Below are 16,407 nucleotides of genomic sequence, written 5' to 3' on the forward strand. Positions count from 1 at the left end.
TCCAGCTTTGATAAAGAATAGTATTATCTATTTGTTTTTGCACCCTGCCCTTCTGCTCAACAACCCAGTTACCAGTTTTGCATTCAGGTGTTAAGGTTCAAAAGCCACTTTCTCTGGTTTTTACTCTTGAAAATAAGCAATCTTTTTTCCGGACTGGTTGCTATAGGAATATGGGAATCTTCCATTAACACTCCCTTAATTGGCTCAGCCAATGCTATTTTTGTCCTGCGCTTCCACCCCTTTTCACTCCATGGAACTGAGGAGCTATTCAAAGGGAAAGCTGAAGTTGGAGATCTTTAGCCTTGTGGACTAGTGGTTTGCCTGGAAGCTCTCCCCAAGAGCAAAAGGAAAGAGCCATTTGTTTTCTGAAATTACATAGGAAGGCTGGCTGCCAGAACATTTTATCTATTGTGAGTAGGATTAAGGCTCAAGCAAGCGCCTGTTTTACCTCATTTGTACTGACATAACTCAATTCTCAATGGTTCCAAAACAAGCAAAAACAAAATTTCAAGCACAGAGAAATAATGTTAATAAAATTTACTCAGAACCTGCCTCCAGGGTGTTCTTAGGCCTGATTGCTTTTGTTAGGCAGGCCTCACATGAGGACGTCTTCCAAGAAATGTGCTACAACTCAAAAGGTTCTACTCCTGTCTGCTGGGACATGTGTATCATACTTGAATGACTGAGCATTAAGAGCGTCACACTGGGACCTGGGAGACCAGGGTTAAAATCCCCATTTGGCCACAAAGCTCACTTGAACGAAGCTACCACATTTCAGCAAGAGAGGGGCGTACTTCAGATCTTCTCTAGACCACGGCAACTTGGTTGTTCTGTAACCTCAGCACTTAGAAATCTGCAGGAAAGGTCAAGGACTGCCCCCTGAATGTATAAGGATGCACACTTCGGTTTTTCCTCTTAACCTGCATCCCAGTTTCTGCTGCTCAGCCTGGAGGGGACAGTCCTCTGCTTTCCAAAAGTCTTGCCCACAGTCTTGCTTCTCACCCCTGCTTGAGAGACTCCATCAGATACTTTCAAGCTCTTTTCCAGGCTACAAAAGCTTAGTGTGTGAAAGAAAAGTGGGGAGGGGCAGGAGAGAAAAGCTAACTGAGAATTTTCTAATTGATGAATTAATGTGCTTTCTCTGGGGGGCCCATTCAACACTCTCTTTCTAGGTAAGACCAAGAGCCTTTGGGTAAAATGAGTAACATGCTGGGGCGCTCCTGCCTACACACATTGCAGGGGATTGGACTAGATGCCCCTTTGGGGTCCCTTCCAACTCTACAATTCCTTGATTCTTCAAAAAGCAGCTGAGCAGAGAATAAAAGCTCCAGCATCTTCTTTAATAAAACACAAGCTGATAGAACACAAGTCTGGTACTACATGATACAGCGAGGGAGGCAGATTCCCCAGAGGGCTTCCTTTCTCCCTCCCACCCACCCAGGCATGTGCAAAAAATAGTGCCAGGAGTATCTGTGTTCTCTTCAATGCAAGTCCCTGCCACCAATTCCCATTGAGAGTTCCTGCCATCCAAGACCTGCTCAGATGGACCCTCCCTGTAAACGTGTCCCAATTCCCCTTAAATCCTTTTTGTTTCCATGCTAGCGCAAGTGTCCCTTTGCTTAAACCGATTGTGTGACAGGATTTGCGGTTGATGGGGTGGGCAGCCATGCATTTGTGGCTCCATTTGTGCAGAGAAATGCAGGGCTTTGAGGGAGAGTGCAAATCAAGTGTGCATCAAGGAGATGTGCAAATCTCATTCCGAATTGGACCTCTGACATTAAGACAATAATTTTCTTTTAGCAGCCAGTGCTTAACAGATAAAATACACAATAAATAAATAAACACACACACACACACAAAATAAATTAAGTTAAAAACTTTGGCATCTCTGTGGGAAGGGCTGGGTCTGCATGAGAGCCACTGGCCCACAACCCACCCGCTGCCACTGCCCTGGGCTAGAGCCAGTATTGCTTGCTGCGAACGGGAGGCAGCTGCCGACTGAGCTGGTCTTCTCTCTTGTAGGTGGGGTCATAATAGTCCCACTCAAACAGCCGACCCAACAGGGGTGTTCCTGGACTTGCTTCGCAATCTGACAAGATCCTCACAGAGACACCTGCAAAAGACAGGTGGGAGGAGAGAAGAAGTCACTCAGATACTAGCCAAACATGCCAGCAGCCCTGCTAATTTAGCTACCATTATTTGTTCCCCAATTGTCGTGGGTCCTTATGTAGCCAAAACAGGCCGATTCCTACACAGGAGAAAAGCATCCGCAGGCTTTTGGGGGGGGGGACTCCCAAGGTTTGCAGGACACAAAAAAACCAGAAAAACTCTCAGGGTGCTCCCCCCCACCACCATGCCAATGAGGGGGGACAATGTCGCCTGGGATGGATTGTCCTCTAAAAGAAGCTAACGGATCCTGCTTCCAGTTTCACACTGAATGCCAAAGAGACGAGTGCCTGTCTTTGCTGCTTGGGAGGGGGGAGAATGCTGAAGAGAGAAAATGACATCATGCTGCCAAATCACAGCTTTGCTCAAATTCCTGGATTTTCCAATTGCTTTATGTGGGCAATTCTCGCTTTGATTCTGGGAGAGGAAGAAAAGGGGCCTAAACTTAGACTCTCCAGGAACTGGAAGCTGGCCATATTCCGTGAATCATTCCATGTTATGGTTGAGTGCTTTTGAGCCATTGAATGTTGGAGGGTGGGGGCCCCTATCTCCCTATCCTGAACTCTCTCCCCACCCAGAAATATTTAATGGGTTGAGTGCTGGTACCTAGCCCCAATTCTCCTTTAAGAGCAGCAGGGCAAGTTTTCTGAAAATGCCCAGGGTGCATCCACTTGATGGAAAGGAGAACAGCAAGAGATGATTGATCTGTGTGCCTCATGAGCCCAACATTATTAGACAGGAACCACGTCTTCCAATATGCTGGAAGGCAGCACCAGCAGAGGGCCACAGGCCTGGCTTGAAGCATTTTATCCTGCCATTACACACCAGCAAGGACCGTTTGTGCCTACTGATCTCGAAATAAAAAATGGTGCCTGGGAGGAAGATGACCAGGAAGAATAAGAGGGTTGAACAGGACATGGGAGGGAGGGATGTGGGAGCTGAATCAACTGGGAATGCCAAAGGTGGAAAAGAAGCTATTGGGAACTGGGCATCAGTCAGCTGCTCAAGGAAGTGATGGCACCAGCGCTGCAAGGCTAACATCCTGCCCAGCACCGGTAATATCACTGTAGCAGTCAAGTACAGCATTTCCTGTTTGCCCAGGGTGGACACACAGGGATGTTACTCCAGCCAGGAGGACTTCCTGTCACACCTGTCTGGAGCATCCGTCCTCTGCGTGTGACCAGGTAGATGAGCGTGACCCTAGGAGACCCCATAAAAGGGCCAGTCATGCAGCCATCTTTCTCTTGTTGCCATTTCTTCTCTTGACGCTGTTCTCTTGATGTTCTTTTGCTGTCTGCTGGTTCTCAGCCAGCAGCACATGGGCTCAATCCCCATATGGGATAAACTCACACTCTCTTCTGTAATCACAAGCTAAAGCCTGCCTTCAGGATCATACTCTGAACTGAATGTAAGTAAACTTCTTATCATTGCTTTTCAAGAAGACTGTTGTGTCCTTGTTGTTTTAAGAGGGAATTAAAGGGGAATTTACCAGGCACAATCCAATCTGGACAAGTCAGACTGAATTGCTTAACTCAAGAGATTCAAACGCATCTACCAGCTAGCTTCCTGCTATGTACAAGGGAATGTGCTCTGCTACTAGCTCACTAGCGTGCGTGAGGAAGGACAATATTTAATCCATATATCCTCTCCTACTATCCATAACATTCCCACGGCAGCAGGGTCACCCCAGGCTTGGGCCATTGAACCCAGACTAGAGGATGCCTCTGAATATCAGTTGCTGGGACCACAGGAGAGAGGGCTCTTGTGTTTGGGTTCAGCTCATGGGGTTTCTCTGGCCTGATCCAGCAACTCATCTTATGTACTTATTTCTTGCCCTGTCTTTGTTGGAAGGGGGAACAACCTGTCCCTTCACTGGGCAAAATTCACCCTATTTCCTGCAGCTGGTTCTCTTGGGACGAGAGCTTTATCCTCCCCTCAAATTCCTTTCCTGCTCATCACCAGCCACCTTCTTTCACCCAAGGTGTCTGGGGCTGAACACAACAGAATCTAACCCCCACTAGGCAGTCTCTGTAAAAAGCAGCCCCCACTCCCAGGCCTGAGGTGTCACTCACCAGCACTGGCACCAAAGTCCGAGTCCAGGCCTGGTCCTTGAGAGGCTGTGAAGTTTGCAGAGTTGAGCTGCGCCCTCTGGTCCTCACATCGGATGCTGCTGCCATGCTCAAAAGGCACCGCTTGTGGGTGGGTGGCAGACACTGGTCTGCTACTGCGGCAAACCTTGTTCTGGGTGCTGGTGTGGCAGCGGCTGAATGTACCATCTGGGATACCCTGAAAACCAAACAGAGGGATTCCAAATGAAGAGTTTGGCTCAGTGATAGGGAATCTGCCCTGCATGCAGAAAGACCCTCATCTGAAACTCTGGAGAGCAGCTGCCGTCTGTGTAGACAGTACTGAGCTAGAGAAACCCATGCCTGTCTCCGTCTTCTCTGGAGAAGGCAGAGGGTCCGTTTTGTGCCTTGCCCTATGGTTACCATTTTGCCGTAAAGCCTACACAAGCAAGGCCACTAGACTTCAAGAGGGGACGTCCAGTGCTGGAGGAGAGCTCTCTGAGCTTCTAGAAATGGGAAACTGTTGGTGGCAAGGAAAAAAATACAGGTATAAACGGAGAATTAACTGGATGCCAAGATCCAGGTTTGGGGCAAGTACTCTGTGGTGGGAGAAACCCCAACAGAGATTTAAAACCACAAATTATGCAGCAAAGAAAAGCATGGAAATATAGGCTGTTAGTCCTTTGAAATATGCCCTAAGTTCCTTCCAAAGTTCCCCTCTTCCTCTAGCGTAGAAAAAGACCACACATTTGAGAAGTTAAAAAATGGTTTACTTACAAACTCTCAGATTCATGTGCTTTTCCATGTAGCATGCCGGGGGGGGGGGAAGGGGGCGGGTGTACAGGCAGTAAAACGTGGTTTCGTTACAGAGTTGAAAGTCCTAAATTATTGGTAAGGGAACTCAAGAGAGGCTTGTGAGAGCCATGTGGTCTGAGCTTGGGGCAAGTCACATGTTGGGTGAGGCAGCCTCCTCAGATGGCTCTCCTCAAACAGCAGTACACCTGTTCTGCCACTCAGCTCCACCACTGGTCTCTCCAGCTTCTAGGGGCAGATAGGGACTGGTGGCAAAGTTCTGCAGAATGCCTCACCTCCTGCCAAGTTGGTGAGAGGGGTGGCGTTCTGCCAAAAGCTAGGCTGATGGGGAGATCTCCTCCCATTACTGGCAGTGTGGTTGGTGGAGCTTTGCCCCAGCTTCTGCTGAAAGGAGGTGCTGATGCAAAGCCCTGCTGCCCGGCTAGAATCTTGCTTTGTTTTAAAGGGAAAGAGCATCGCTCCCTGGAAGAGCACACAATTCTCATGCAGGGCATCCCGACAGCATGTCCAGGCAGGGAAAAGAGAGAGAGAGAGAGAGCGTGCGCTGCTGGAATAATGCTGTAGATGGACCCAGTTTATATTCATTTCCTAAAATCTACACAGCCCTCAATTGTAAAATAAATAAACTCTTCATGGTATTTAACCCCTACTAGGTTAGCAAAAATGTATAGAACTGCTACAAATACATGTTGGAAATGCAAAGAGAAAGAAGGCACTTTCTACCATATGTGGTGGATGTGCAAGATAACAAGAGCATTCCGGGAAATGATATAAAATGAGTTGAAAAAAATGTTTAAGATAACTTTTGTGAAAAACCCAGAAGCCTTTTTATTAGGAATTATAGGTGAAGAGATACCAAAAGAGCAGAAAAGACTATACATGGATGCAACGACAGCTGTGATGATGCTTTTTGCCCAGAGATGGAAGGAAGATAAACTCCCAACCAGAGAAGAATGAATAATCAAGTTGATGGACTACGCCAAAATGTCAAAATTGACCGGGAGGATCAGAAAACAAGAAGATAAGAAATTTAACAAAGAATGGGGGGAAATTATAGGTTATCTTCAAGAACACTGTAAATATTTAAAAACGTTAGCAGGATTGTCATAAAACTTGTAACAATTCTATGGTTAAAATTGGGAATTTGAAGAAAATTTGGGTAACATTATAAGATACAGCAGATAAAGCTTTACAATGGAACCCACGGAGGGGTGGAGGAAGTCCAAGGATTCAGGGAATCCTATATATGCATAAAAACTGATTGTATTTGAATGTAAACAATACTTGTAAAAGGTAAAGGTAAAGGGACCCCTGACCATTAGGTCCAGTCGCGGACGACTCTGGGGTTGCGGCGCTCATCTCGCTTTATTGGCCGAGGGAGCCGGCGTACAGCTTCCGGGTCATGTGGCCAGCATGACGAAGCCGCTTCTGGCGAACCAGAGCAGCGCACGGAAACGCCGTTTACCTTCCTGCCAGAGTGGTACCTATTTATCTACTTGCACTTGATGTGCTTTCGAACTGCTAGGTTGGCAGGAGCAGGGACCGAGCAACGGGAGCTCACCCCGTCGTGAGGATTTGAACCACTGACCACCTGATCGGCAAGCCCTAGGCTCTGTGGTTTAACCTACAGCGCCACCCGCGTCCAAAAATACTTGTAAAACAACACTTGTAAAACTTATTTAAAAAAGAAAACACTCTCCAAGCAGTTTACAAAAGTTAAAATGTTCAAGACTCAGCATAAAACACCTTCCTCGGGGAGAGAGGAAGAACAGCAGCCCCCAAGCAATGTTTGCCACTCGCCCCCCCCCCCCCATTAGCTCAACCGCTTACTTACCCCAGTCCCTGAGCCACTCTCGGGCGTGTTGGGGGGCACCAAGATGGTTTGCTTGTCCTGGTCACTGGAGGAGGAAACCGTTCCCCGGGACGCCCCATTCCCCGGGTGGCCCCTCAGCGGAGCTTGGCTGCTGCGATGGGGCCTGGGCGTCCCCCTAGACCGAGACCCCGAGGATGCAGCCGCCCTCCCGCTGCAGGACATGGGGAGCGGGAAGGCACGGGGACCCCCGGGACCCTCAGCTGGCTGCAGGAGCTGCTGCAGGACGACCCTGCCCTTGCCATCCTGCCTCAGCACAGCGCTGCCCGAGACCACCTGGAAGAGCTGGGGGGAAGCCGGGGGGGCCTGGCCCAGCTCCCGCCTCCCCACCCTTCGGCAGGTGGGTCTCCAGCCCAGCAGGAGCAGGAGGTTCAGGAGGAAGAGGAGAAGAAGGCAGGGGATGAGCAAGCCCACCAGCAGGCGGAGGGTGGGCTGCAAGGCGCGCGTCTGCTCCTCCACACCCGCCGGGGGATCCATTCTCTGACCCGTTAAATGCGGGCAGGGGCTTCTGGCTGCGCGAGGGAGGGAGAGGCTGAGGATGGGGCTTAAGCGCGCGCAGCTGGGCCGCCGAGCCTGCTCCGGCTCACAACCAGAATGGGATTCAGGTGCTGACGGAGGCTGGGAAAGGGACGCGCCGCTTCTGCAAAAGGGATCTCAGCTGCCTTTTGGGTTGCAGCTGAGGACGCCCGGAAGGGAAACCGCAAAAAAGTTGGGCCCTTTGGTAACCTATTGTGGGCCCGATCCTGTGCATGTTTACTCAAAGGTAAAAAGCCCGTTGAATTCAATTGGCTACATTCCAAAGGAACTTGGCGCACCGCTGCAGCCTGCGACCCTCACCCAAGTTGCGTACTTTGGCGCTTCATCCTATCCGCACTGGCCTGGGGGAACCGAAGAGCCTGGCCTGAGACCCCGATGATGATGATAAATTTATAATTTATACCCCGCCATCTGGCTGGGTGGCTTCCAGCAAAATGACTGACCTTCAGAGACATAACTGCCTCTGACAGTGGAGGGGTAAATCGCCATCCTGGCTGGCGGCCACCGGAAGCCTTATCCTCTTCCATAAATTCATCTAGTCCTCTTTTAAAGTCAGCCGAGTCTTGTGGGAGGGAGTTCCGCAGTTTAACTCTGCACTGCGTGAAGGACTTTCTTTTCTCCGTCCTGAATCTTCCAGCAATCGGCTTCCCTGGATGTCCACGAACTTCTACAGCTATGGGAACTTTTCTGCGCCTGCTTTCTCCATGCAACGCCTAATCCTGAAGCCTTCTGTCATGCTGCCGCTTCCTCGCTTTTTCTCTAAGCTAAAATCTTCATCTGTTGATTGCTGGGGATGAAGCTGCTGCTGAAAGCACAGGGTTTTTCTGGTCAACTGGTCACTAAACACGCTGGGTGTGTGAATCTACACTGCTGCAAACTTTCCTAACAGCGTGAGACTCTATGCACGCTCACTTGGAAGCAAGTTCCGCCCAAGTTCACAAGGTTCAAGAGCCCAGTCCAGGGGCCAGATGGCTGCTTCTCCTTGCTACCGCTGTGCGCAATGGTTGTGTGGGGCAGAAGCGGCCAGGGTCCATGCACCTTTAAGAGTGAAGGCTAGGGAGGGTCCCCAAGGACTCCCCGGTGCGCAAAGGGGCCGCGTTCCTGGGCAGCGATACTCCAGCCACGCGGCAGGGGGCGCTCTCCCATCGCTCAGAGGCTGGCAGGGCTCCCAGATGGTCCCGATGGGACACGTGCACTTTACTCTCTGGGTGTCTCGGCTTCCCTGACCTGACTGGCATGTGCCCTCCAAACCCTGTGCTTGGAATACCCTCTTATTAACACCTGTCCCATCTTTGCCTGTCTCCAAACAGCCCCCAGCCCCACCCCTTTCCTTTTCCAGCATCACATCCCTCCCCCCCCCCCCGTTAAGGATGCTCGTGCCAGAACATGGACACGCCCCTAAGCCCAATGCGCGGCTGAGCTGTCCTTTGGGGCGGGGCGGTGCTCTTTCCCTCCCCCTTTCCCCTGAGTCCTGATCCAGACTTCTGGTTTATTTATTTATTGCATTTCAACCCTGCCGTTTCCGCAACGCAGAGTGCAGGCAGTGCAGAAAATCGGGACACATCGCCCGGGTGTGTCGGGCTCGGCCCACCCGACGCCAGGCATCAGATGACCAATCCAAGAGCCCCAGGTCCCGGGGCCCAACGCACCAAGGCAACTCGACAGAGCTCACGGACTTCCAGGTATACCAGTTGCCCCACCCCAATGTAGAGAAAATTTATGTTGATGTACAGATAGAGGGGGCCCCATGCCGCATGGAGCTTGACACGGGTTCAACTCTATCCATAATCTCGGCAAGGACCTTAAGGAAACTGTGTCCTACTGGGGGTCCCAAACTCAGGCCAGCCCCATTCACCCTCCGGGACTTCCAGAAACGTAAGGTCCCCACAATGGGGTTGGGGACCTTCAGGGTGCAATACCGAGGGCGGACGCGGCAACTGGACTTGCTTGTGGTCAAGGGCCCCTACATTAGCTTACTGGGATTGGCATGGTTTGGACCACTGGGGCTAGCCGTCACCGGGGTGAACCACACTAGCTTACAAGTGGACGTGGACGCCATATGCAAGGAATTTCCGGGGGTTTTTGATGGGAAATTGGGACGGTATACGGGCCCCCCCATTGCTCTACAGCTTGACCCCGCAGTACGACCGGTCAGGCTCAAGGCCCGCCGGGTCCCATTCGCCCTGAAACCCCGTATAGACGAGGAATTGGACCGACTCGTGGAGCAAGGAGTGCTGGAGCCAGTGCCTAATGCCCCCTGGGAAACCCCAATCGTCACGCCCGTCAAGCCTAATGGTTCAGTCCGCATCTGCGCAGACTACAAATGTACCATAAACAAGGCCCTCACGGCCCATGCATACCCAGTGCCAGTGGTCAGCCATGTTCTTGCCACCCTGGCTGGGTCGAAAATTTTTGGCAAGCTGGACTTGGCCCAAGCATATCAACAGCTGCCAGTAGATGAGGCCACAGCAGAGGCACAGACGATTGTGACGCACAGAGGAGCATTCAGGGTAAAGCGGCTGCAATTCGGTGTCAGCGTGACACCAGGCATATTCCAGAATCTAATGGACTCTCTACTTAAAGGGATTCCTGGCGTCACCCCCTTCTTCGATGATGTGTTGATTGCCCGGCCCACACCAGAGGAGTTTGAGGACCGCCTCCGCACCGTTCTGCACCGTTTCCAGATGGCGGGTCTCAAGGTGAAGCGGGGAAAATGTCTACTAGGAGTGCCTCAGGTGGACTTTCTGGGATTTATGGTGGACGCAGAAGGGTTCACCCGACTGGGGACAAGGCACGGGCCATTTGTGATGCCCCAGCGCCCAAGAACAAGACTGAACTTCAGGCCTTCTTGGGACTATTGAACTTTTACCATTCCTTCCTTCCCCACAAGGCGGCGGTAGCGGAGCCCCTACACAGACTCCTGGACAAACGGGCCCCTTGGGTGTGGGGCCAGTGCCAGGAGGCCACATTCCAGGCAGTCAAGGACTTGCTTGTCTCAAACTCGGTCTTGGCACACTTCAACGAGAGGCTGCCGGTGGTGCTAGCATGCGATGCCTCGCCCTATGGAATTGGCGCTGTCCTGGGACACCAACTCCCGGATGGAAGAGAGGTACCAGTGGCATACTTTTCCCAGACACTCAACGCAACCGAGCGGAACTACTCGCAAATCGACAAGGAGGGTCTGGCAATCGTGAAGGGAGTAAAAAAATTCCATGATTTCTTGTACGGGCGGCCCTTCACCGTGGTGACTGACCACAAGCCGTTGCTTGGCTTGTTTGCCCCCGAAAAGCAGACCCCCCAAGTGCTGTCTCCTCGCGTCCTCAGGTGGTCAATTTTCCTTGCCAGCTACCAGTATGCACTGATTCACCGTCCGGGGAAGGCAATGGGCCATGCGGACGCCCTCAGCAGGCTACCACTACCGGAAACAGGCCCCGACCCAGCACCTGCACAAGAGGTTATGAGCCTGGAGCTGCTTCCTGACCGCCCCATTCAGGCACAAGAAGTTGCACACCATTCCAAGAAAGATAGGGTCATCTCCCGGGTCCTGGACTGGGTGTGGAGGGGATGGCCCAGCAGCAGCCCCGGGCCAGAATTCGCTGGCTACACAACCCGCAAACATGAACTGTCGGCCCACAAGGGGTGCCTGTTATGGGGAAGCAGGGTCGTTGTTCCCCAGCCCCTCCGCAAAAGGGTCCTCACAGCCCTACACGAGACACACCCAGGGGTAGTAAGAATGAAGGCCCTTGCCAGGAGTTATGTGTGGTGGCCGGGGATCGACGGAGAGATAGAGGCCTGGGTCAAACACTGCCAGGCCTGCCAAGAATCCCGCCCAGATCCCCCAAGGGCCCCAGTCCAGTCCTGGGAGTCCGCACGAGCACCATGGTCACGCCTGCATGTGGACTTCGCTGGCCCCTTTCAGGGGAAAACATTCTTCATAGTGGTGGACTCCTACACCAAATGGCTGGAAGTCGCACTGGTACCGTCCACTTCTACGTCTGCAGCCATCCGGGTACTACGCAGGCTGTTTGCAACCCACGGGCTCCCTGACACTCTCGTCTCAGACAACGGGACTGCATTTACGTCAGGAGAATTCCAAACCTTCACAGCGCAGAACGCCATCCGCCACATCCGTTCGGCGCCATTCCACCCTGCCACCAATGGCCAAGCAGAACGCATGGTGCGGACCACCAAGGACACCCTTCGCCGCATGACGCAAGGGGATTGGGAGTACCGCCTTGCCACATTCCTTCTAGCACAGCACAGCACCCCCAGCTCAACAACTGGCCGGGCCCCGCTGAACTACTAATGGGTCGGCGCCTTGCAATCAGATTGGACCGCCTTCACCCCGATAGAGCTCAGGATGAGGTAGTGGTGGGGGAAGGCAAGAACCCCTGGACCTTCGAGGCTCAGGACCCAGTGTACGCAAAGAATTTTGGGGCAGGCCCAGCATGGGTACCCGCCACAGTCACCAGGGTCACTGGCCCCGTGTCGTACGAGGTGCTAACAGATGGGGGGCAATGCTGGCGCCGCCACTGCGACCAGATACGGAGACGATTCCCGGGAGAAAACCAGGAGGAGGAAAGGGCAGAGGAGTCCCAAGGGAACAGAGGGACAGTGAGGCCCATAGAGCACGAGGGGCCAGCAGGAGAGGCAGAATCAGTAAATACAGAGAGGACCTGCAAGGCCGAAAGGACACCGGAACCAGAACCACGACTGAGCGAGCCGGTTGTGCCAGACCAAATAGCCCCATCACAGCCAGCATCCTTGGAACACGAGCCAGAACCTGAACCCCGGACCAGGGAACACCCCAGGCCGCAACGCACACGTAGGCCGCCGGCGTACCTTGAGGACTATGAATGCGACCTCCCGGGCAGGACTGGAACTTAGAGGGGAGGGGTGTTATGTACTGAGTTGAATAGGATCCAAACTGCAGCAGTCTGATTGGTCCTAGAACAATAGGATCCAAAAGGCAGCAGTCTGATTGGTCCTAGAACAATAGGATTCAGAATGCAGCAGTCTGATTGGTCCTAGAACAATGCAGCAGTATGATTGGTTGGCAGGAACTACCCAATCATGCTCCAGATAGAAGTGAATCCACAACCTGATTGGCTTACAGTAGAATTCCGGAATTAGCCAATCATGTGCAGCCCATTGTGTAAATAATGTATATAAAGCAGATACTTTGAGGGGACTTCCATTCATTCCTCCTCACCACTATGAGCTGAATAAAGAGCATGAAATCACTTTGCGACTCTGAGTATATTTCAGCGGTGCCATCTGGGACGTCGGCAAAGACGCCGGCAGGGCGGCAGAAGCACCGTCTGCTGTTTCGGCGCGGAGACTGGCTGTGCCGCCAGGAGTCAGCTGACGCAGCTTCCATGTTCCCAGAACAGCCTGGGCAGGCAGCAGGAAGTGGCAGAACTGCCAGAACCCAGCGAGGGACAAGGAGTCTGGCTTCTCTCAGGGGGACCAAAACACCGGGGAGTCACTGGCAGCCCTGGCTTCCTAAGCACCATTAAGCAGTGGGCCCAGGAGCCGTGGAAGTGAATGGCCATCAGTTCTTCTTCATGTAACACATGGCTAAACTAGGGAACTCTCCCACAGGAGGCAAGAATGGCCAAGAATCTAGATGGCTTTAAAAGAGGATTAGGCAGGGAAGAGAGGCCTTTTCTAGCATCTTTAGCCAGTGTGCCCAGAGTAAGGTAAAAGGTAAAGGGACCACTGACCATTAGGTCCAGTCGCAGCCAACTCTGGGTTTGCGGTGCTCATCTCGCTTTATTGGCCGAGGGAGCCGGTGTACAGCTTCCGGGTCATGTGGCCAGCAGGACTAAGCCGCTTCTGGCAAACCAGAGCAGCACACGGAAACCCTGTTTACCTTCCCGCCGGAGTAGTACCTATTTATCTACTTGCACTTTGACGTGCTTTTGAACTGCTAGGTTGGCAGGCGAACCGCCAACCTTCTGATCGGCAAGCCCTAGGCTCTGTGGTTTAACCCACAGCGCCACCCGTGTCCCTGTGCCCAGAGTAGTCTTGGCAATTTACAGCTGAAAACGCTGCCAGCAGTAAGATAAAATCAACAGTATACTGAATGGTATAGTTTTATAAAATCTGCAGGGATTTATGACATGTAAAACGAACCATGGAAAGAGAAGAAGGGAAGTCATTGATGTAAAATGAGTATTTTAAATTGTAAAACAGAAAACATAATAAAAATTATATACAAAAATAAGAAACAAGAAACCCCCCAGAGTAGTCATGGCAGTCAATGGCCTGTCAGGTTTGTAGGCTGGGAGAAGCTCTTCTGCCCAACTGAGAAGTTGCAAATGTTGCCCTCTCTTCAAAGTTGGATGTAATGAGGTGGGTGATGATGATGATGATGATGATTATTATTATTTACGTACTGCAACATAAAAATGCAATATAAAAAAACACAAAATACATAATAAAAAGAAGAACAGCAACAAACCAATAATTTCTCCCTCCCCAGAGGCATAGCCAGAATTTATTGGGGGGCAGGCTTTATGTTGGGGGGGCAGAGCTGAATTATCTGGGACACAATCAGTCAGTTAGTTAAATATGTTTATTTATTTACCTGATTTGGGGGGGCAGCTGCAACCCCCCAGCTACGCCCCTGCCCCTCCAGCAACACATTGTAAGGAGCATCTGATGTGAATCAGCCCAAGGCCTGGATGAAGAGGAAGAAGAAGAAGAAGAAGAGTTTGGATTTGATATCCCGCCTTTCACTCCCGTTCAGGAGTCTCAAAGCGGCTAACAATCTCCTTTCCCTTCCTCCCCCACAACAAACACTCTGTGAGGTAAGTGGGGCTGAGAGACTTCAAAGAAGTGTGACTGGTCCAAGGTCACCCAGCAGCTGCATGTGGAGGAGCGGAGACACGAACCCGGTTCCCCAGATTACGAGACTACCGCTCTTAACCACTACACCACACTGACCCTTTTCACCTGGTGCCTAAAGGTGTATAAGGCAGGTGGCAGGTGAGCCTCCCTGGGGCGCTTGAGGCGTGGGGCACCTTGAGTCCTTCTCCTCTGTCCCTGGAGCAGCCTGAGCCATTTTGCTGGCCGAGCCAAAGGACAAGATGGTGGTCTGCCCCCCGCCCCCCAACTTCTGTGCACAAAATCTGACTGGACTGGGAGCTGAATCTAGGCTGGCGGACCCCGTGGCTGACATTCCTAGGCAATTTCTGCCTCCCAAGGCAGCAACCTCCCTCTGCCTCGTGGAAGCGCCATTCCTGCTCCGCACCCTCACGGTGGCCTTGCCATGGGCAAAGCAGGGGCAGGGCTCCTTTCCTAAACCTGCTTCTGCCCCCTCTGAGCCCCAACTGAATGTGAAGAGGCTCCTTCTCCTCTCCCTGCCCCTCCCCAAGCCGCCTTTGGGGTCAGGAGGAAAGAGGAGGCCACCTCGTCCTCTGAACCCAGCTCCCCACAACCCTAGAACTTCTTCCAGGAACTGGTGTGGCACTGGTGATGCCTGTCCGTCATTCGAGACTCCCCATTTTCTCTGCAGGACAGCAAAAGGGAACACTCCCCAGGGTGTTCTCGGTGCCGAAGCTAAGCCTTGGAACAAGTGATCAAGACCTCTGGGCATGCACAGAGTGCCTTTCTTTTTGGTCATATCTTGGTTAAGGGCAGGGACGTGGGTGGCGCTGTGGGTTAAACCACAGAGCCTAGGACTTGCTGATCAGAAGGTCAGCGGTTCAAATCCCCACGATGGGGTGAGCTCCCGTTGCTCGGTCCCAGCTCCTGCCAACCTAGCAGTTCAAAAGCACGTCAAAGTGCAAGTAGATAAATAGGTACCGCTCCAGCGGGAAGGTAAACGGCGTTTCCGTGCGCTGCTCTGGTTTGCCAGAAGCGGCTTAGTCATACTGGCCACATGACCCGGAAGCTGTACGCCGGCTCCCTCGGTCAGTAAGGCGAGATGAGTGCTGCAACCCCAGAGTTGGTCACGACTGGACCTAATGGTCAGGGGTCCTTTAGGTTAAGGGCAGAGGTCTCCTGGTAGACAGGAGATGGGTTCGAAAGGGAAAGGTCTTCCAGGGACGCCATGCAGCCTTGCTGGCAGCACCGGAGACCCAGACGGCGATGGCGCTGCGTCCCTGGAGAGGGCGCCTTGGCACCCTTCAGCTGTGATGTCTGTGCCACCAGCTTCCGCCACCCACTTGCTGCCAGCCCCTGCTGACTTGACGGGGAGCCGCGCGCTGCCAGACACCCCCTCCTGCTTTGTGCGAGCACACAAATACACAATCCCCCGCCTGACTGCAGCTGAGGCTGGCAAGCCGCATGCCTTGCTCAGGAACTGGAGGGGGTGCAGCAGCTTTGTAGCCCCCCAGGTGGTGGAAGGGGGCAGTGAGGGACATGAGCCGCTTGGACGGTGACTTGTCCTTTGTGGAAGGAGGCCTGGGAGAAAACAGGCCTGGCTCACGGTGGGAGTTAGTGGGAGGGACCCTGGCGTTGGTCTCGGCCCGAGCAAAGATAGCGGGTGGTCACCTGACTCACAAGCAGGCCTCTCCCGGTTTGGCTGGCATGGTTCAGTGGGCAAAAATCGGTGGGCAAGCAAGGAGTGTGTGTGTAACTGGCCCAGGCTATGGCATTGATCACGCCTGTTGCTTTCAGCCTGCAAATCGCAGGGGCCACAGTGGGCTCAGAAAACAACCTTATGGCATCACGGAATAGTAGAATCCGAAGGGACAACCTAGGGTCATAAGTCCGACCCTCTGCAATGCAGGAATTACACTGGAGGCATGGCAGATGGCCAGCCAAGCTCTGTTGATGGTGAGCCGAACCATTGCTCCATCTAGTTCACCAACCCACGGAAACCCACAGAGTGTTATGAGTTGTGGGGGGTTAATTGGGGAAAATGAGCTGAATGCCCTCCAGTTCTTGGGGTCCTGTACCCAGGGAGGATTAAAATTCCACAGAGGAGCATGCAGAACAGGACAG

The 16,407-nt window shown here is 52.5% G+C and overlaps 1 protein-coding gene across 1 annotated transcript; it reads right to left on the minus strand.

Moving 5' to 3' along the window:
• Nucleotides 1-1,854: 1,854 nt before the first annotated feature.
• LOC128423268 (protein huluwa-like) lies at nucleotides 1,855-7,392 on the minus strand. The gene is made up of 3 exons (XM_053408233.1): nucleotides 6,880-7,392; nucleotides 4,239-4,452; nucleotides 1,855-2,113 (listed from the first exon to the last, which is right to left on the minus strand). Exons 1-3 carry the CDS (start codon nucleotides 7,390-7,392, stop codon nucleotides 1,956-1,958), a joined length of 885 nt encoding a protein of 294 aa, XP_053264208.1. The 3' UTR covers nucleotides 1,855-1,955.
• Nucleotides 7,393-16,407: the final 9,015 nt, after the last annotated feature.

Source organism: Podarcis raffonei, chromosome 11, assembly GCF_027172205.1.
Source record: "Podarcis raffonei isolate rPodRaf1 chromosome 11, rPodRaf1.pri, whole genome shotgun sequence".
NCBI classification, from domain to species: Eukaryota; Metazoa; Chordata; class Lepidosauria; order Squamata; family Lacertidae; genus Podarcis; species Podarcis raffonei.

Coding starts and splice junctions, on each gene's coding strand:
- LOC128423268 (XM_053408233.1), bottom strand. CDS start 7,392: ATGGATCCCCCGGCGGGTGTGGAGGAGCAGACGCGCGCCTTGCAGCCC. Junction 4,453..6,879: donor AGAGTGGCTCAGGGACTGGG/GTAAGTAAGCGG, acceptor TTTGGTTTTCAG/GGTATCCCAGATGGTACATT. Junction 2,114..4,238: donor GGACTTTGGTGCCAGTGCTG/GTGAGTGACACC, acceptor TGTCTTTTGCAG/GTGTCTCTGTGAGGATCTTG.